At 38.4% G+C, this 22,053-nt stretch overlaps 1 protein-coding gene across 1 annotated transcript; it reads right to left on the reverse strand.

The window, feature by feature from the left end:
* Positions 1-21: 21 nt before the first annotated feature.
* rgs9b (regulator of G protein signaling 9b) lies at positions 22-21,254 on the reverse strand. The gene is made up of 19 exons (XM_067430563.1): positions 20,990-21,254; positions 19,622-19,718; positions 16,209-16,259; positions 15,920-16,026; positions 15,399-15,450; positions 15,146-15,204; positions 14,905-14,981; positions 14,204-14,285; positions 12,432-12,494; positions 11,793-11,822; positions 11,646-11,707; positions 9,845-9,958; positions 9,579-9,694; positions 9,305-9,392; positions 4,652-4,790; positions 4,480-4,562; positions 4,252-4,375; positions 1,243-1,661; positions 22-1,162 (listed from the first exon to the last, which is right to left on the reverse strand). The coding sequence occupies exons 1-19, from the start codon at positions 21,053-21,055 to the stop codon at positions 1,015-1,017; spliced, it is 1,977 nt and encodes a 658-aa protein (XP_067286664.1). The 5' UTR covers positions 21,056-21,254; the 3' UTR covers positions 22-1,014.
* Positions 21,255-22,053: the final 799 nt, after the last annotated feature.

Here is a 22,053-nt window from a genome sequence, read left to right on the forward strand (position 1 = left end):
ATAATAAACAAACAAAACAAATAATTAATAAAATAGTTTAATGAACAAAAATACAAAAATAAAACACATAACATAGTCATTCGTTGCTGTGTTTGCAATACTATGAAAAAGGGCTAGGATACTTTGTGTTACAATAAAAGTTCCCATGTTCAATCTTTTTTTCAATTTCCTCCGTAGGGACGATCATAAAACGAACTAATAATGCAATACATATAAAATGCTATTGATGTTAAATGTATGCAGTGTATGTACCAGCTGCACATCAAAATAACTAACTTTGAAATGTTTTATTGAGGCACTTTCACAATTTAAACATGAGTCATGAACAAATTTACATTCTGAAGTGAACTGTAAACATTTTAAAGGTTAAACATTCAGACAGCAAATGTGTACCCACATTTAGAATTACTGCCTTACTATTTACTTTCTATGAAAATAACGTTTCTTAAAGCGTTTCACATTTATGCATTTTTTGCAGCTATACAAAACAGTGAACAAACCAAGTACAAAATATTTTGTTCTCACCACTACCCAAATGATCACAGTTATACAAACCAAAAACCAAATCTCTTAAAATAAGGCCCCTTCAGTCATAAAAGAACAGTGACATCAGAATACGAATTTATGTAGGCCTATATAAAACTAACCTTAACCAACTAATTTCATTGGCTACAATAACATGTAGGCACTACCTAAAAGCTATCAAAAATAATAGACAAGTCAGTTAGAGATGAGGTTACTTCATACATTACTATAACCACAGCCTTCTCGGAGTTATAAGACAAAATATGACACAAGAGTCGGTTCAGTGTATTCACTTCCACTCTACACTCTTAAAAGTAAATGTTCTTTACTAGCATCGATGGTTCCGAAGAACCTGAAACAGGTTCTCCTAAGAACTGATTACTGAAAGGTTCTTTGTGGAATCAAACATGGTTCTTAAATGGCATTGATGTGAAAACCCTCATTTGGAACCTTTATTTTTAAGAGTGTACTAACTCGTCTACGACTAGCTCAGTCTTGTTTGGTGACAGTTTCCCAGGGGCAAATGATTTCTTTCACACCTCCTCTTGCGGCATCAGGACTGTCATCCTCCTCATCTTCTGAATCAATGGGGTAGATGCGGCATTCAGGTGGGATGTCAACTTTTATTTGAAAAAAGCTGTGAAAGTGGAAAGTAGTTATTTTCCATACATTGTAAAATCAATCAGACCAATATAAAATCAAAAATCGCATACTTACTTTGCAATTCTTCTGGGCTGGGGTTGTGTGAGCGGCTCCACTCCTAGCGGTTGTACTTTGCCTCCTCCTGATGCCACGGCACATTTTGGGGATAAGCTGGCAAAGACTGATGGGGCGTTGCATCCTCTGCGGAGGAGTCTGCTCAGTGACAGAGACATACGAGACTTAGGGGCAGGTGGCTGGTTCTCTTCCTCTGATACAGACGCCTCTGCAATAGATGGGAAATGGGAGGATGAAGGCCCTCCGTTGCCATCAAACCTCCTCTCTGAGGCTGGAGTACTGTCGATGGCTACGCTGATGGGAGACGGGCAGGCAGCACTGTTTGGCAGTGTCATGAGCCCAGGGGAGGCAGTAGATTGAGCTTCACAAATGCCTGTATATACAGCCAGATGAGGCACAGGTGCTGTGAACCGGCAGAGCTGTAGGCACAGTTCATGCAAATATTGTATTAGTATTAATGCCATTTGTGTAAAGCAGCATGGACGCTATAAAATAGAGGACTTAATATAGTCCATTCTACTCTTAGCCTCTGGTTTTTGTGATGTTAAAATGAAACAAAGATAAATACCGGTAGATGTAAAAATGAATGTCACTGAAAACTGACAAATTTCAGGTAAAAAGTTGTTTTAAATTTAAAATTACCTTGAAGCATTTGTGTGCACACCACTGACTGATGTTATTACTCGTTTTGTTTGGATAATATGATATATGGTATACCTGTCCATTAAACCAAAAGGGATAGTATAGCCCTCTGGCATTGTACTTGGTGATTTAAAGCTGCATTGCATGCAGCTGCTGCTCGTCCATGGAAACCCATTCCATGAAGCTCCCACCACATAGTTTTTGTGCGGATATTAATGCAAGTGTTGGAAATCTTCAGCTATGGAGTCAACAAAGCGTTGGTGACTTTTAAGCAGCATGCGATCAGCACTCGGTGACCCTGCTTTGTGACTTTACATGTTCTTAACTGAAGTGAGTTACTTGATGTTCCTTAATACTTTCACTTTCCAATAATACAACTTATAGTTGACAATAGTACAGTCACAATTCTGACTTTTGAAATCTGACCTCACAATTGCGAGTTTACATTAGAGTTTACATAGATATAAAGTCAGAATTGTGGGATATATAGTCGAAATTGTGATATATTGCAATTCTGACTTTCTATCTCTCTATTTGGACTTTATAACTCGCAAATCTGACTTTATATCTCACTTTTCTGACTTTATATCATGCAATTCTGATTTTATATCTCACCATTCTAATTTTATAACTGACATTTGCGACTGTATATTAGGCAGTTCTGAGAAAAAAAAGTCAGAATGGTGAGATATTCATTGTTGTTATTTTTTCCCTTTTTCCATTGTTGCACTTTGAGATTCTTTGGAATGAATATTATTATTATATAAAGTCACAATTACCTTTTTAATTTTAATTCTGTGGCAGAAAAAAGCTTCGATCCATATGCAATTATTTAAAATATTATTTAACAAAAATGTGATACAGTATTTTATTTTTCAATTTCAGAGAATGATATTTAATACACCAATCAGGCATAATATTATGACAGGTCAAGTGAATAACTCTGATTATCTCTTCATCATTATGACATCTGTTAGCTTGTGGGATATATTAGGCAGCAAGTGAACATTTTGTCCTCAAAGCTGATGTGTTAGAAGCAGGAAAAATGGCCAAGCGTAAGGATTTGAGTTTGACAAGGGACAAATTGTGATGGCTAGACGCTAGACGGTCAGAGCATCTCCAAAACTGCAGTTCTTGTGGGGTGTTCCAGTGTGCAGTCTGGATGGAGGTCCACCTTGCAACTCACAGGACTTAAAGGATCTGCTGCTGAACATTTTGGTGCCAGATACCACAGCACACATTCATGGATCTTGTGGAGTCCATGCCTTGATGGGTCAGGGCTGTTTTGGCAGCAATAGGAGACCAACAGAATATTAGGAAGGTGGTCATAATGTTATGCTTGATCAGTGTATCTATGCTTTGCAAATCTTAGTTTACCAAATTTTAATTTTTTAGTATTTTTCAACAGAATGTTTTATTTTTTGTTATTTTAATTTACTCACCCTCATGTTGTACTAAACCCATTTGACTCAGTTTCTTTTGTCATGCACAACAGGACAGATTTAGCAGAATATTTATGCTGTATTTTTCTAAGGGGTCAGAGGCTGTCATATGAAATATCTTCTTATGTGCTTTCGAAATAAAGCAAGTCATGCTGATTTCAAAACACATGACATTATGACAGAATATTTCAGAATTTACACACAAAAAAACTGCATATTCATTTCCTCTCAGTAAATGGCCAGTTATTTTGACAACTATGCACAAACCGATGAGATACATGATGACATATATATATATATATATATATATATATATATATATATATATATATATACAGTATTTACTGTACATTTTAATCAAAAACAGTCATGAATGACAAAGACACATGATGTGACCACAGATGGCAGAAATGGTTTTATGGTTTTACTATGTATTTCAATAAATTCATGATTTACAAGGAAACTGCAACTAAAATGGAACAAACACGAGACAAAAAACAAACTGCAGCAATGAGGAGGACAACATCCAAAACATTGTAATATCTGATGTATTATACATGTATAAAGTTTGACAAAACATAAATATGACATAAAGGTTAAAAATGCTTGTGAATGAGTTAACAAGTCTATGAAAGAGTAGCACACAATGGCCTAATAAAACGGCAAAATAGATTGCACAAATTAATGACATTTTAAAAACATATCAAGCCAACTTTCAAAAACTAGAAATATCTGTGTGATATTACCGATAACATAGCAACAAAATCTTTATTGCTTCCTATATAAACACATTGGCTTGAAAAAACCTTTTATTGCTTTGACCAGAATGGTGGCTTTCCTTTTTGTTTATTATAAATATTTGTTAAAATCTATTCTCTGTGTGCTAGGTCTCTTTTCATTTTTTCTTTTCCAGTTTGCTCATGACCTGTGTGATGTCCACCGGTCCACTTGCTGCAAGTTTGGCCTTCTGTTCTTCCTCCTGCTGTCTCAGGATGATGGGACTCAGGCTGGGCCGCCTTCTCTTGGAATTCTGCTCCAACTGTGCATCACTTTAAGACATTAAAAATGGAATAAAGATCATGTTTAATGTCACTTATGTATTATAAAGCAGTTTTCATATATGAAGAGGAACTAACAGAAAGGCATGTCTAACCTGAATCTGTGTTCTTCAGGAGCAATGGCCTTCTTCTGAGTTTCCTTGAACACCGGGGACTTGAGGTATCGCCCATACGAGTCCTTTAACGCCAGATCATAGCTAACATTAATTTCACGTTTTTAAAGGCCACAAGCATTTGAGTTGCAAAGTTTTACAAGAGATCAGATACCTTTTTCATGAGCATATAAATATGAGTCTGGGCAGCATCCAGTACATAACGATGAGGATGGGCCAAACCTTTCACTGTTATTTCCATTGTTTTGCCATCAATGTTGATCCAACGTGGAGCTCCACGAGCCAAAAAGGTCCTAATCAAGTGAGAGTAAAAAAACAAAAGAATTAAATTGGTAGTGTTATTAGTTTCATTAGTGATTAAAACAAGAAAAAATGAAGAAAGAATATATTATGTTTTCCCAAGAAAATGGGAAAACATAATATATATTAAAATATATTTTTCATAAAGCTATTTAATATATACACCATCAGGCATAACATTATGAAAAATACTAAAATGAAGGCCCCAATTTAAAGTAAAATTAGGTCAGCTAAGAGATTAATTAGTTAGATCCAAAGAATTAGAAATTTAGTACGATTTGCAAAGCATAGATACACTGACCAGGCATAATATTATGACCTGGAATCTGGCACCAATATGTTAGCAGCATATCTTTTAAGTTCTGTAAATTGCAAGGTGGGGCATCCATGGATTAGACTTGTTTGTTCAGCACATCCCACAGATGCTGCTAACATCTTGGTGCCAGATACCACAGCACACCTTCAGGGGTCTAGTGGAGTCCATGCCTCGACGGGTAAGGGCTGTTTTGGCAGCAAAAGGGGGACCAACCCATTGTCCAGGAGCGGCGTCTTGAAGCGGCTCAGGGCAAGACAAACTGCAAGCAGTTGATGTGCCATTGCAGTTGAGGCCCCGTCCACAGACCTGAAACTGCAAGCCCGTTGTACGTGGCACCCCAGCTGGTGGATGAGGCATCCGTGGAGACAATTGCATGCCTGGACACCTGTTCTAAGGGCACCCCTGCCCATAGAAACCCAGGGTCCGACCACGGGCTGAAGGTTTGGCGGCCTCTCGGTGTAACTAAGACACGGAGGGATCCGCTGTGCCACGGCCACCTCGGGACTCGGTCGTGTAGCCAGCGTTGAAGTGGTCTCATATGGAGCAATCTGAGTGGCGTCACAGCCGCTGCGGATGCCATATGCCCCAGGAGCCTCTGAAACTGTTTCAGTGGGACCGCCGTCCTGCGTTTGAACGAATTCAAGCAGTTCAACACTGACTGGACTGTAAGGGTGACCGAATCCTGCTCCATACCGAGAAAAGAGATCCTTTGCGTTGGGCAGAGTTTGCTCTTCTCCCAGTTGACTCGAAGCCCCAACTGGCTGAGGTGCTTGAGCACCACGTCCCTGTGCTCGCACAGCTAGACTCAGTCAGTCGATGAGGTAGTTGAGAATGCGAACACCACTCTCTCTCATGGGAGCAATGGCCGCCTCCGCGACTTTCGTGAAGACATGGGGCGACAGGGAGAGCCTGAAGGGTAGGACCTTGTACTGATATGCTCGTCCGTCGAACGCAAAGCATAGAAACGGTCTGTGTCGAGGGAGAATCGAGACATGAAATTACGCGTCCTTCAGGTCGATCGCTGCAAACCAATCTTGGGGACAGATGCACCTGAGGATGAGTTTCTGCGTTAGCATTCTGAATGGTAGCCTGTGAAGGGACCGGATCAAGAACCGCAGATCCAAGATCGGCCGTAACCCGCCGCTTCTCTTGGGTACAATAAAGTACGGGCTGTAAAAGCCAGTCTTCATATCGGCTGGAGGAACCGGCTCGATCGCGTCCTTCGCCAGTAGGACTGCGATCTCTGTCTGAAGCACCGGGGCGTCCTCCTTCGACACCGAGGTGAAGTGAACGCCCCTGAACTTGGGCGGACGAACTGAATCGCATAACCGAGTCTGATGGTGCGGAGGAGCCAGCGGGACGGGCTGGGGAGCGCTAGCCAGGCCCCCAGCGACTGCACCAGCGGGACCATCCCGCAGCGGGCAGCGTGGCGGCATGAAGGGACCCGACCCGGACGGCGCGGAGGCGACCCGTGGTGGGGTCTGCGTGCGTGTGGCAACACCTACCTGCTTCCGCTGAGGGGGCGCGGAGTAGTGGGGAGGCCGCGTGGGGGCGTCCCATGCACCCCCTGCTGGTGATTGGAGAGGCGCCTGAGGGCGGAAAGGCATGGAAGCGTCGCACACGGCCAAGCGCACTCTCTTGGCACCCAGAGATATTGGAAACTGCTCTTTTTGTGAAGTTTTGGGCCAGTGGTAGGACAGATGTTATAGTCACAAAGGAGCCCCCCCCCCGGCCCTCCCCCAGGGGGAGGAAGTAGTGCTGCTGCCACTTCCTGTCGAGCAGGATCCTCCATCTCTGGGTGGCCCGTCTCAGGGTCTCTTCCGAGGACCCTTGCCACCTGGCTTGGCAGTGGCCTGAGCGGCCTGGACGTCCTTCCCGCGGCCGGCTCCATGTCTACGCCCGGGTGGAGGCTGCTGCTGGGGGAGGCGGTGGCGGCGGGTGGACGCCCTCGGCGACAAGCAGGCGGAGGTGCTGCCGCCGGAGTGGAGGCAGCAGCGGACCGCCGGGGCAGGATGTGCCGGATAGCCTCTGTCTGCTTCTGGGCGGCCGAGAACTGCTGTGCAAAGCTCTCAACCGTGTCGCTGAACAACCCAGCCGACGAAATAGGGGAGTCCAGGAACCGGGACTTATCGGTCTCCCTCATGTCGGCCAGGTTGAGCCAGAGATGCCGCTCCTGGACCACCAAAGTGGACATCGCCTGGCTAATAGTACGGGCGGCGGTTTTCGTCGCCCGTAGGGCGAGGTCCGTCGCCATCCGGAGCTCCCGGAGGAGCTCTGGGCCAGGACTACCCTCGTGCATGTCCATGAGTGCCTGTGCTTGATGCACCTGAAGCAACGCCATGGCATGCAAGGAAGACGCGGCCTGGCCACAGAACCTATAGGCCTTCGCGGTCAGACCGGAAGAGAACCTACAAGCCCTGGACGGGAGCTTCGGGTCCCCGCGCCAGCTGGAGGCGGACACAGTTGCATCGTGACCGCCCGCTCCACCGGCAGGAGACCCTCATACCCCCTGGCCTGCCCGCCGTCAAGGGTAGTAAGGGGGGAGGAGCCACTAGGTCGCCCACGGCGCTAAACGGTGCTTTCCACGACCTAGTCAGCTCCCCATGCAACTCCGGGAAGAAAGGCACCGGGCGGGACGCTGAGAACCAGCGCGGCCTGCCCCGAGAAACCAATCATCCAACCTAGAAGGTTCGGGACATGGTGGAGGGTTCCACTCAAGCCCGACCTTTTCGGCGGCCCGGGAAAGCATAGCCATCAACTCCGGGTCCGACTCGACCGTTGCCTCTCTCCCAGAGGGAGGCAGTACAGCCGAATCTTCATCCCCAGAGGACTGAAACTCACCCTCAGCGATCGACATCTGTTCATCCGCGGGTGCCCCAAAAGATACCGTCGGCCGTGCATGTGGGGGGCCGATGGGGTCTCCCGGAAGCACCACCGGTTGTGGCACTTGTGAGGGATTAGGGTCCCGCGGAGGCTCACTCAACGGGTTTGCCCTAACCGTGATCCTCAGGTCACCCCGGCCATCATTCAAAGTAGGTATATTCTGCTGGGCAGGAATAGACCTAGATCGAGCTATGGGTAGACAACAGTATAAAAAAATAAGAACAGCCAGTTCATGACACCTTTAATAATTGTCACGATTAACCAGTGACAGTGACCCTGATTACCACCAGAGGGCCCTCCAACCCAGACTGTCATTCAATCAAAGACTACATTACCCACAAGCCTTTGCCCAGACTCAACAGCACTCATTGTGTAAAACCTTTGTCTCATTTACCTCATTACCTCAGCCTATATAAACCATGTTAACTCTGTCATTCACTGCAAAGTCTTGTTAGTTGTATATACTGCATTTCTGAGCTTTCGCTCTTGTCGCATGGTCTTGAATTACTTGCGTGTTCCGTGGAATACCCTTTTGCCTGTCTTTCCTGCCTTGTTTGCCTTTTTGGACTGCCTGCCTGTGGTTTGATCTTGCTGTACGATTGTGGATTACCCTTTTAATAAACGGTTGGATAAACCGTAATAAACGGAGTCTTGGAGCCGTTCATTACAATAATATTTTTTTAATAAATTAGTTATATTTAACATAACTGTTTTCAACATTGATAATGATAAAAATGCACCAAATCAGCATATTAGAATGATTTAAGATGGCGCATGTGACACTGAAGACTGGAGTAATGATGTGAAAATTCAGTGTTGCCATCTCCAGAATATATGACAGAATATAAAACTATAAAATATTAAACATAGTGCATACATTTTTTTTTATTATTTAAATTTACTGTATTGTTGAGCAAATATATGCAAGATTCCTTATGAAAACACACAAAAAATCATATCAAACCCAAACATCTGAACAGTAGTGTACTATTGTCACAGTTATTTTGTGTTTTATTTTCCATTTTTCTTTGTTTAATTTTCCTTGTCTATGTTTTTATGGTTATTGATTAATTAGCAGATCTGCTTGTGTTTTGGTTCATTATCACTGTGTATTTAAGTACCTAATTTCCTTCAGTTCTGGGTCTGGTATCATTTGTGTTTAAGAGCACATTGTTATGTCTTTTACTCACTAGAGTGTTTTACTTTTCATTTCAAGTTTATTAAAGTTATATTGCATTAAGATCTAATTCAGTTTTCTTCATCATCTTGAATTCATACATACAATATAGGCCAAAATATGACGCTTACTTGTATATTTGCTGAGCTTTTTCTTTCATTGTCGCTGCAGCACCCCATTTCAGATCCTCACATGCCTCCCAGAAGGCAAGATTCTCACCTATTCACCAACCAGATTATAATCACAACCTCCCCTAATAAATAACAGTTATTGCAGTTTTGAATATGCACATCAACCATTTAATTCCATTCTTAAAAATGGCAGAACTAACCCAACAAGTCACCTAATAAGTCTCAAGCCAACATGTTTAAAATGATAGCATCTGGTATTTTGAATAATACATACCGCTGAACTCCTTTTTAAGAAAGAGGCGAAAATCAGCCCTTCCTCGAGGGTCAGAAAGCAATTCTCCAAAGCTGAAAGTCCAGCGCTCCACTCTCATTTTAGTAGGGGTCTCAATGCTGCATGAGCCAAACACACAGAGTGCATTATCATCATATATTTTTAAATTAGGAATAAAAATTTGGTATTATTTCAGATAAAAAAGGTTTTTATGCAACACAATGTTATATGTATGTATTGTATGCAACACATATGTATTCAGAGCTCACTTTGGCATGTTGAGGTTCCAATATGTAACATCATCTGTTAACCAGGGGTTGCTTGGGAGGCAGGGGTGGAGAAAGGGGTCATGCTCTTTGTATGTTGTTGAGTACTTGACAAGTCTGCAGAAGATTACAATAACATTTAAAAATAAATTGTTAAAATGATTTGAATATATTAAAGATATTTAGCATAAATAAGTGCTGGGCAATCGATTAATCGCATCCACAATAAAAGTTTGTGTTTACGTAATATATGTGTGTATACTGTGTATATACGTGTATATATTGTGACGGTTCTGTGAGTTTGTTTATCCCTGAGTTACAGGTGATGGCTGATGGAGGGGCGCGGTTTTACACCTGAACCTGATCGGTCACTTTTTTTTGGGGCCTGGCAGCCTACCCCCCTCGTTGAAGCAGAGGTGGACAAAGTACACAAATTCATTACTTGTAAGAGTAAAAGTACTACTAGTCAAATATTACTCCATTACAAGTGAAAGTTGTAAAAACAACTTTTACTCAAGTAAAAGTACAGAAGTATTTGTTTTCAAAAGTACTTAAGTCTCAAAAGTAAATTTCCTTTTTTTTGTCAACGCATTATTTTATTATTGTTATAAATGCACATTATGCCATCATGATGGTTTAAGCCAGTCAGTGATGCTCCATCTGACATGCTAGCATAACTAACTTAAACTAATATAAATACTTGTATATAAGTTACAAAGCCCTTTACAAAGCTGCTGTCACTTTAAGGCCGAATGCACGGATCCAATACACTGATACACATCTGATATTTTCCCAACAGTTTACCTACACTTAAGACATAATCAACTTTGTTTATGTGAATACTCGACAAAATTAACATTTTGACATCTGTCTTCTACCATTTTGCTATAAACAATAAATTTGGTTCACCAAATGCTGGGAAATCACTGAACATCACGTGACCCTACAGGAGTGATTCCTGATAGGCTTTCTGCAAAAACCCAAACACCATTTAAAGAAAAAAAATATCATCCACTGACTTTCAAAACTGCTACAGAAATTACTTTTGACTTCGAGGACCTTGATAGAAATGTAGTGGAGTAAAAAGTACGATATTTGTCTTTCAAATGTAGTGAAGTAGTAATAATTAGGGAGGTTATAATTTGGCGGGGTTGGACTTCGGCACAACACTGGCATGTGGGTTGTTTGTCGTTCGCTTATCATGAGAGTGCCTGAGATCTGACGTTATGTGGAGACCACAGTCGCATCAGAGTTCACGTTGATTCATCTTCCCTGTGTTGATCCGGACTTCCCGTTTGTTTTTGGTTGGACTGATTACATTTGCATTTCTCACTTAAACTTACACTCATATACGCTGTATAACATGTACGGTACACAGACTAAAGATTACTTTAGTTAAATAAATATTTTTATTTATGTAGCAGTTGTGTGGCATCTCCCTTTGTTTGTTGGTATTTAAGAACGGAAATTGTAACAAATGGTTAAAATAATACACACACATGCATATATTTAAGTTTTTTTTTTACATATTAAATATTTATATTATATAAATATATATACAGTATATAGCTGTATATATTTCTTAAATATATACATGCATGTGTGTGTATTTATAATAATTATACAGTACACACACATATATTATGTAAACACAAACTTTTATTTTGAATGTGATTAATTGATTACCCAGCACTAATATAAATATATATTAAAATACTTTATATAATGACAAAAATATATTTTTTAACACAGAATTCCTGATCTAATGTAAGTCATAATGGGAATTGTTATATCAGTTACATACGCTCCAATCGACACGGATGACTTCACCCTTGGTCTCATGATACACTGCTGAGTGAACATAATCTGCAAGAAAACGCGATGAATCAAATTTTACATCTGACTATTGTCTTATACAAGTAGATACTTGTGCTGGTTCTCTGGTACTTACAATTCTTCTGTAGTAGTCAGGTGTTTTTTTCTGAAAAACAATTTTAGAAGCAGTTTAAGTGCAAAGAAAGGGAATGGTGACTCATACTAGAGGATAGTTTTGAAAACAAAAGATTGACATTTGAACATGTTTGGTTTATGAGTCATGGTGAAAGACAGTGAATATGGCTGCTTTGTGGACTCGCAATGTCATTTTACAAAGCAGGTACTCATATTTCTATTACACAGAGCCCACTTTATGATCCATTGAGTATGTGCTTTCATTTAAGAAGTCATCTGTTTTTTCTTGTCATGTGCTTCCACGTGTAAGTTTAAGAATCAAACCTGTAGAAAAGAAAGTGAGAACGGGTGTAAGACAAGCCTATTTTATTGAACACGATGAGACATTTGGAGTGCTAAGCAGTGCGATTATGATCATATAAATCCTATTGGATATAAGCTGACATACTAGAAATATCCTTGATAAGACAAGCCTTGGTAATCTCAGCTGTAATATATTTTAATGTTGGTTATACAGTCCATTGTTTCATTACAATATTCTTCATTAAGACACACTATATTTTGAAACCGTGGTTGTCATAATTTTTTCCCCCATTTTAGCTCCTTAGAAGTTATAATTAATTGTCATACATACCTTTACCTCCTCTAAATTGGGGTCGACCATCCTTTCGTGTCCATAGTCCATGGCACTAACTGTTCCTGGCTGTTGAGTGAAAAAAATACAATTAAATTTAACTATAATATCTTTTTAAAGTTCTGAAGCTGTAATTAAAGATAATCAAGTTTTTAATGTTGTTTATATGTCTATGTGGTGTTTTTAACGGTCATGAATTCAGAAATGAACTTTTCATTCAGCCTTTGATATATAAAAGTTCATCATGATATAAGAATATCCTGCAAGTTTCGGAGCTGAAAACTTCCTTGTTAGTTAAAAAAAAGCTTTTATTGAGAAGACCCAGACCCAACAAACGATCTTAGAATGTGCCAGGCTGTGACGTCAGAGTGTGGTGAAACACCGCCTCAGCAGAAGAATATCAACCTACTTCATCACTGCCTGTTTAGCCACGCCCACCGTGCATGTAACCTAGGCCTAGTGTTAACCAGATCGAGCAACCAAGCAATAAACATGCAGTTGTGGATTAGAAAATATTGTGCGGTGCCTAGGCTCGACAGTAATGCAACATGTAAATAACAATGTTCATTCTAATTCCTGATCTGTAATGTAATGATTCATGTAGTTAGATACAGTAAATCAAACCATTGACTAAACATCAATTTGCGTTGTTTCTCTTAGTAGGATGAAAATAATCTTATTTAACTGTGATTCAATTCTATAAAGAAAGTAATCGGAGCAGTGCGCATTGAAGCTGTAAATCAAACAACAAGTGTTTATTGGTTATTCCCGTTTTATTCAACAAATCTCTTATCTATATAACGCTTGCACTGTTAGTGAAGATAAAAGCATTCGTTACTGTACAGAAACTGAGTGTCAATGATAAGATTACTGCTTGCTTGCATGCTCAACATGTGTGTGATCTACAATGTTCATCACTGCATCCTTTCATGATCTAAATATACTGCCACAGATCTAAATGTAATGCAACACTTTTCACGATTAGTTAACCATGAGCGCTGTAATAGTAAAAACACGATAAAAGTGAGAGTCATTCTTGGCTATTTCAAATGGAAAGACGTTAGCCAATCACAGCAGTGGGCGTTTACACTGAAGTCTCACAGCAGACACTGAAGTCCCTTCAAACTGAGCGTTCAGAGCAGAGGCTAACATTAGGCTAGGAAAAATGCCTTTTATTTATAAATTATGAAGAATTTTGATTTTAGAATTTTGAGCATTCTAACATTATAAGTGCACCCCAGGAAACATCATAAAACAACGCAGTTCCTGACCCCTTTAATATCCTTTTATTCATAAGCCAAAACTATTGCAGAGTATTTTCTCCTTAAAACTGCAGTGCATTTTGAAATCGGCGTTTCTTACAACCAATCACGTCAACATGTGGGCGGGCTTTAGCATATCATTAACTTTGACTGCTCTGAAGCAGGGGAGAAGCCAGGTTATCCCAGTATATTTTTTTGTTGATATGAAAAATCGGCTACATTAATAATTCACTCTTCCACTTCTTCTTCTGAATCAGTTCCTGGTTCAAACTATGTCCAAATTAAACCAGTATTTCCACTAGCCATTGTGCAGTGTTTACTACAGTAAAGTTGACTGAGTGGATCAGCTATTCTGAGCTTGTATGTTTATGTGGAGGCGGGGCTAATTGCATATTTATGGTTCCACATGCAGCAAGGGTGTAGAGTTACATTCAAGTTGCACAAGCCTGTGCAGAATTCGGAAAATAGCAAGATAATTAAAATTCCTTAACACCTTATAAACTCGAGTTAACTCACCGGTGGCCGATGTACAACCCAGTAGGCCCGTTCCTGACAGTCAAAAACCACCCGGTCCGGCTTCTTCCTCTCCTTACCAGCCCTGCACAAATAAGTAATAGGTCTTGTCATATGCTGACACAAATAATATGAATAAAATATATACCATTATATTTTATATACCAATATAATGACTGGGTCTCACTGTAAAAAATGATATGTTTAATAAGTTATGACAATATTTGTTTTTAAATTGTTTTAATTATTCAAAAGAAGTTAAGAAATGTTAAACTTTTTATACAAAAGTTATTTAAAATGCAACAAATTTTTTAAAGTCAGTTTAACATATAGTTGAAATATACACTTAAACATACTTAAACATCCAAGTCGATTGTAAATTCAGGCTGCGACTTTTTTTACAGTGTAGTCTCATTTACTATGTGTTCATATGATTTTGAGTGTAACATCTGCGTATGAACGTTTTCTCACAGTTTTATGCAAATAACAAAAGTTGGCCATATGGTTGATCATTTAGAATACTTTTATGTGCATATATATGCACCTGTTGTGAATCTTGGCGAAATGTTTTGTGAGAAGTTCTGTGCGTATAAGTTCAAATATTTCACACGCACGCACATTAGTGAATAAGACCAATTCTCGAATTGATCTATGATAAATCATACATATTCACAAATATTTTAAGTAAAGCGTGTGTGACCCACCTGTACTGTTCTTTGGCCTGCATTACAATAAAATCCCACTTGTGATTCATCCATTTGTAAAGATTGTTGTACTCTTCCTAGGTTGAGAAACACACATTTTTATGTCATTTGCATTTTATGTGTGTTTTACTTCCTTAGTATAATGCAATTTATTATAGTGAATGAAATCTTTTATGCATTACAACATATATATATATAAAGCATGATTATTAAGTCAATGAAGAATATGATGTCGTATTACCTGTTCATAGAGCTCCAACATCCCTTTCTTGCGTATATTTCTCTTTGCCAAATAGATTGCTGGAAATGCACATAAAAACATCTAACCTTGCCAGTAAAAGTCAATTGAAAGATGTGATGTGACTCAACAAGAAAACAATTGATCAAATTCTTTATCTCAGACATCTGTTTGAAAGAATAATGAATAGCCTCGCTGTGAATTATTGCTATGACAACCTATCAGCATGCATGGAAAATGAAAGATGATTACACACCATAGTCTGTGTCTTCCACTGGCCATTGCTGTGCAGGCCAAAAATATGGTGTCTGAAAAAAGAAATGTACGGAAGAAATGTAAAAGATTAGTACAAAGAAGGATTTATACCATGTCAAGTCATAAGCCACTGCAAAAAGAGCTATCAAAATGTGTGGCTTCACTTACATACTACTACTGCCCAAAATGTTGTGATTGGTAAGATTTTTAAGTTTTCTCTCATGCTCACAAAGGCAGCATTTATTTGATCAAAATACAGAAATATTAATACAATTACAGCTGCTTTCTATTGTAATATATTTAAAAGTGTAGTCCTGTGAGATATATATATTACTATAGGTACAGCTATGGTAAGATTTTGGTGTACATCACGTAGTTACTTGTAATTATGCATAATTTACTGTTAATAATATAGTCAGTAAGTACATGCAGTAACATGTAACTATGTCAACTTAAAATAAAGTGTTAACATATTTATTGTTACATTATAAATAAATTTACTGTCACTTTTGGTCAAGTTACCTGAAAGCGATACAGGGATGTGTCTGGTTTAAGAATAAGTCTCTTATGATCTTGTAGTGGATAGATGTACCCAAACGCCACCATCATGGTCCCCATAGCTCGGGCCTCTAAACATTAAGTGTAAGAAAGTTACTTAATTCATCTAAGTAAAACCCAAATGAACAGTACAACATCTCACCCCATCATATTTCATAGAACTAGAATATTTATTCAAGCCTGTAATAAAAAGATCTGGACTGGGAGATATTCTTATCATTATTATAACACAAAAACCATGTACTTGACTTACCCGATGTATCTATTTTGAATCGATTAGCAATCCATGCAACAATATCTTCCCCTGAAAGAACAGTATATGCAATAAACAACATTTCAGTGGGAAGAAACATTATCACTTGAATCTTTTTTTAGCGGTTTGAAAGCAAACGCGGAAGAGAAGACAATGCTGAATAAAGTCGTAGTTTTTGTTATTTTTGGACCAAAATATATTTTCAATGCATCAAGAGATTCTAACTAACCAACTGATGTTACATATGGACTACTTTGATGATGTTTTTATTCCCTTTCTGGACATGGACAGTATAGTGTGCATACACTTGGATATGCTCTCGGACTAAATATAAAATATCTTAAACTGTGTTCTGAAGATGAACAGAGGTCTTACAGGTGTGGAACAACATTAGGGTGAGTCATTAATGACATCAATTTCCTTTTTGGGTGAACAAACTCTTTAAGTACCCCTGCCCCTTTTCAGCGTTCTTTCTTGGGGTTTGTATTTCCACAGGATGAAGGTAGCTATATCTAACAAGTTTATGAATGAACCACTCATTTTAAAAACCTCCTACTGATATTAGTTTTGAAATCCGCTTCAAACATTACAATGCTCCTGATAACTTTCGTTAACTCTACAATAAGTAAATCTACTTCACCAGCTAATTACTCTTTAACAGTAGCCCAGAGATACCGCAAAAACGGAAGTTCTAAAACAAAATTCTTAAAGGGATAGTTCAACCAAAAATGAAAATTAGCCACTAATATACTCACTATATTGTTTATGACATTCTTCTTTCAAACAAATAAATTCAGAGTTATATAAAAAAGATGTCCAAACTCTTCCAAGCTTTATAATGATGAATGGCTGTTTCTGTTTTGAAGTTTATAAAAGCACATCTATCCATCATAAAAATGCTCCACACGATTCTGGGGGGTTAATAAAGGCCTTCTGAAGCAAAGCAATGTGTTTGTGTGAGAAAAATATCCATATTTAAAACTTTATCAACTGGCCTCATGGGATAGTAAAGTGTCCATCGTATGCACACTTCAGCATCCCGCCAGAAGTAGAAGGTCATGCAGGTACTTTTCCCCTACTGTTATCCTATTATTCCCCTTTCGAATACTATGAAATTTGAATTCGAATTCGGACATACTACTATTTTGGCGTACTGTTTTTACATACTATATAGTAGGCATTCGGATACAACTCGGATCTTATGCTACGCCTGCGTTCTACGTCATGCGCTAGAACACACGTACAACAGTTAGCGTTTTAAATATTTTTAAAATATGGATATTTTTATAAATATTTTTAAAATATGGATATTTTTCTTACACAAACGCATTGTTTTGCTTCAGAAGGCCTTTATTAACCTCCCGGAGCCATGTGGAGCACTTTTATAATGGATGGATGCACTTTTTTGGACTTCAAAATAGAAACATCCATTCATTGCAATTATAAAGCTTGGAAGAGCCAGGACTTTTTAAATATAACTCCGATTGTGTTTTTCTGAAAGAACTGTCATACACCTAGGATGACTTGAGGGTGATTAAATCATGGGCTTATTTTAATTATGGGGTGAATAATCCTTTTAAGATGGCGGTACACTTGTTACAGAGTGTTTCTATAGGTCTTATAGAGAAATGTATTTAATTTTTTTTTACTAAACACAATACATAATAAGAACCTAAAAGCGGCAGAGTGGAGTAAAAATGAAGGCAGATGTTAATTACAAACAGTGTTGAGTGTAATTAGTTACCAAGTAATTAGTTAGCTACTGTAATTTAATTACTTTTCCCTTGAAAAGGTATAGTAAGGGGTTAATCTCATTTTTTTGTAATTTATGTAACTGAACTAAATACTGCGTATAGACTGTACAATTATTTCTATTACAATAATGGAATTAACATCAAAATTTTAAGTCTAACTTTACAATGTGTGTTTTTATGTATTCTTCTCACATTTGTTAAATGTATTTAGTTTTATATCATTTATTTGAATGAATTAAAAGAGCCGTTTCATGTCTATCCTTGAATCACTTAACTCCAGGTTGATGTGAGATTCAGAAAGTAATTAGTAATAATTAATTAAATACTTTTTGGAGAGAGTATTTGTACAGTAATCTAATCACTATTGAAGATGTAATTAGTAACTAATTCATTAGTTTTTTAGAGTAACTTTGAAGACACTGATTACGAAGTACATTTATAAGTATAATTTATATTTATTCATTTAGCAGGCTTCATCAAAAGCATTACAGGAAAAACAACAGTGAGTATTAGACCCGAAACAAAGGTGCATTCTCAAAATAGGCATCGAACTATGACTTGGTCCTCCACTGTGTGTCCCGCTGAGGTTCTCGTGATAGGAGACTAATGAGAAGATCTCTGCAGGGGTGAATCTGGGTGGCTTCATTAGTGCCTGCTAGCCTGAGGAGCGTACCATATCATTTCAATGAATTTTTAAATAAAAACCTCAGGTGTCTTTCCATTATATCAATTATATATAAAAACGCTAAACAATCACAGGCTCCAATTAAGTTGAAAGGGTCAGTTCGCTCAAAAATGAAAATTCTGTCATTAATTACTCTCATGTCGTTCCAAACCCGTAAGACTGTCGTTCATCTTCGGAACACAAATAAAGATATTTTTAATGAAACCTGAGAGCTTTCTGTCCCTCCATTGATAGTCTATGCAACTACCACTCATCAAGAGCTAGAAAGGTAGTAAAGACACCTAAAGTAATGTAATGACTCCAGTGGTTTAACCTCATTTTTATAAAGCAATGCGAGTGCTTTGTTTGCACAACAAATATAATTTACCACTTTATTGACAAAATATTAATCTACAATGCGCACATGTAAAGCAGTTGCGATGCTTCAAGAAATTGAAGAGGAAACCACTGGAGTCACATGGATTCCTTTTATGACGTCTTTACAACCTTCCTGGGGCTTGAAATTTGCGTAGGCTGTCAATGTGCCCCTTCAAAGCTCTCAGATTTCATTAAAAAGATCTTCATTTGTGTTCCAAAGATGAACGAAGGTCTCACAGGTTTTGAATGACATGGGGGTGGGCAATTAATGACAGTGTTTTCATTCTTGGGGGAACTAAACCTTTAAGCAGTGTAGTTTATGTTGTGTAGTTGGCTGGCAGCATTAAGACGAACAGTGGGGATTACATGAGCTCTCCTTCCTGAAACCATGCAGCCTAGGAGAGCTGCTCAAAGGTTGTCATGGCAATAGATTCTTCAGTCTCAGGCCCACATAAGCAGACTCTAAATGCATGGACCGCACAGATGACTAGCACTCCCGAGGAGTGATCCAACCGCAGAAATCAATACAAATGAGTAGGTGAGCACATCTTTTATTATAGCTGCTGCGTCTCACATCTACAAGTGATGTAAACGGCAGCCATTTTTGATGCTCTCACCTGTTATAGCATGTGGGATGGTTGTGATGACAAGCCTCTGGGTCTGAGATTTCACTCCAGTTTTGGGGTCCTGCATCTCCAACACCACAGTCTCCACCTAACATGCAAAAAAGGGATGTGCAACATGAGAACATCTTGAGAATACAAAATCAACGATGACAGGCCTTTTTACCTTGTGGCAGTCTGTGTGCACATCTCACTAAATTATTCTACCGTGAAGTCCTCCCTGCTGGTTTACGGTCTGAAGGGGCTGCGGCTGACCCCTTTGAAATATACTCAGTGATTGATATGTGACTCAGCTGTTTGAAGTTGTTCTTGCTTTGTCATGGTCTTTGGCTTTTGAAGACTGTTTGTGAACTCCTTCTACACTCTAGTCTGGATCACAGAAAGCTCTTGGCTGAGTTATTGGGTCATTATCAGTGCATTGGCAAAGAGCAAAGCAGTGCACCAATAATATATGGTCTAGTGGATCATACAGACGTGCCGGGTTTGAAGGTTTGAAGTATCATAGTGATAGAAGAGGGACTGCATTATACCAAAGGCTCATGACAAAGCTATACTAATACTATTAGCACACAGTGACCTTATCTGAGAGTAAGCTGCTAATAAACAATTAACATGTATAGAGTGTTTTTATTATTAGGCTATAACATCTTTAGAATCCATTTCAATTGAAACATTACAACATTTTTCAGAACTCATCATTAATTCATTTCAAAGTGGACAAAAAGTTAGATTTTTAAAACCACTCTTATTTCAGTTAATGCAGCAACATAACGTTGAGTTATATGTCAAATTTCATTCACAATTAATTCATTTTAATTTAATTTTTTTGTAAAAAATCTATAGAAAAATCTAAATTATTACATTTATTGATGGAGTATCAAATCATCAATAAAAAATTCTGACCTGAAAACAATGTAGAATAAAGGCAACAACAACAAAATCGAAACAAACATCTAATTTACAATTTTAATTAATCAAAATAATTAAAAAGTTCTCTTGTGACCAAAACATAGACATATCGAATACTTTTCAAAATAACAGGGCTATTTCTGATGTCAAGTTACAAATTTAGCATATAGAAAAAGATTCTTTAATTTTCAGAATGTATGGAATATATATGAAAATCGGCACTGAAATTGACAGCCTTAATTAATACTACAATATCATTTGGATTCAAGTAGCCTATAATTATATTGATGCCCTCAATTACCAGGACCAGCACAAATATCATTAGAACACAAGGCTTGAAAGAATAGGCTACTTGATAGATTATATACATGAAATGTAACATTATTCTTATCTCATTGACGAGAATGTAAATAACACAGATGGTAATGAGCCAAGGATGGAGCTCCAACCCACCTTCTTCAGGCATGCCATACGCGGTCTATAACGCTGCCCATGGTCCCGTACATTCCTTATGGTCATATTCGCTTCTTCACGCCACAGTCTCTCGACGGTCGTAGACGAGGGAAAGAAATGGGAAATACTCGGGAGGTAATCGTTCTATGGTTTTGGCTATGTCTAATCTATAATCATCACTGATGCACACAAAGACGATGACTGTGTGCGCCAATCAGGTGACAGCTCTGCTCGCGGAGGTAAACCTGTATGCAGAAAGCAGTGATTACACTGACACGTCATGTGCTGTAGATGGCGCTGGTGCCGTTGTTTTCACAGGAAAGCACCTGAGGATGATGAAGTGCATACAAACTGTACACGATAAGAAAACAGCCGCTGAGCTGGATTTATGATTATAGTACAAAAACCATATCAGTTAAAAACGTTTTACTGAGAAGAAAAAGTAAATCACATTTCTTTGAATGCAACATGTAGCCTTAATTGCATTGTAGCCTAAAAGCATGAATTGTTTGACCAACTTTCATTAATATGCAGTGCCTTTTTAACTTCGTAATTAAAAAAGGAATATTGATTATAAAGGATTATATATAAAGGAAATATTTATAACTGGAACAGAACTAAGTAAAAGCAACCACAAAATATCACTGACATTATCAAATCCACTGAACATCCCACAAAAATGATGTTACTTTCTGAAAGATATCGTTAGCTCATTTTGTTAGTTAATGAACATTGCAAAATATTAGCAGAATGGAGTGATATGCTTATATGTAAAAAATTATAATAATAGAATTTATATTTTCTTTTTATTGCATACATTTAAAAATAAAAACAAAACCTGCATAAATATAATATAATAGTATATAATAGAAATGTACTCGTTTTCCATGTCCAGAAGTGGCGTTAGGACGTGGAAGAATTGCAATATCCACTCAAACCAAAGTAATGAAATTGTCCACTGTTCACTTCAATGTCAAGTTGTATCCAATATATTAGGACTAGGACATGCCAAGGACATACAAATATAATATTTAATAGTAGTCATAGTATTTTGTTAATCATTT

This window comes from Pseudorasbora parva, chromosome 21 (assembly GCF_024679245.1).
Source record: "Pseudorasbora parva isolate DD20220531a chromosome 21, ASM2467924v1, whole genome shotgun sequence".
NCBI classification, from domain to species: Eukaryota; Metazoa; Chordata; class Actinopteri; order Cypriniformes; family Gobionidae; genus Pseudorasbora; species Pseudorasbora parva.

What these genes read in the sequence shown, in the direction of transcription:
- rgs9b (XM_067430563.1), bottom strand. Translation starts at nt 21,055, where the DNA reads ATGACCATAAGGAATGTACGGGACCATGGGCAGCGTTATAGACCGCGT. An exon ending in CATCCCACATGCTATAACAG is followed by an intron (nt 16,260 to 19,621) that starts GTGAGAGCATCA and finishes CTGTTCTTTCAG; the next exon opens with GGGAAGATATTGTTGCATGG. An exon ending in TTTATATGCTCATGAAAAAG is followed by an intron (nt 4,563 to 4,651) that starts GTATCTGATCTC and finishes CTGGCGTTAAAG; the next exon opens with GACTCGTATGGGCGATACCT.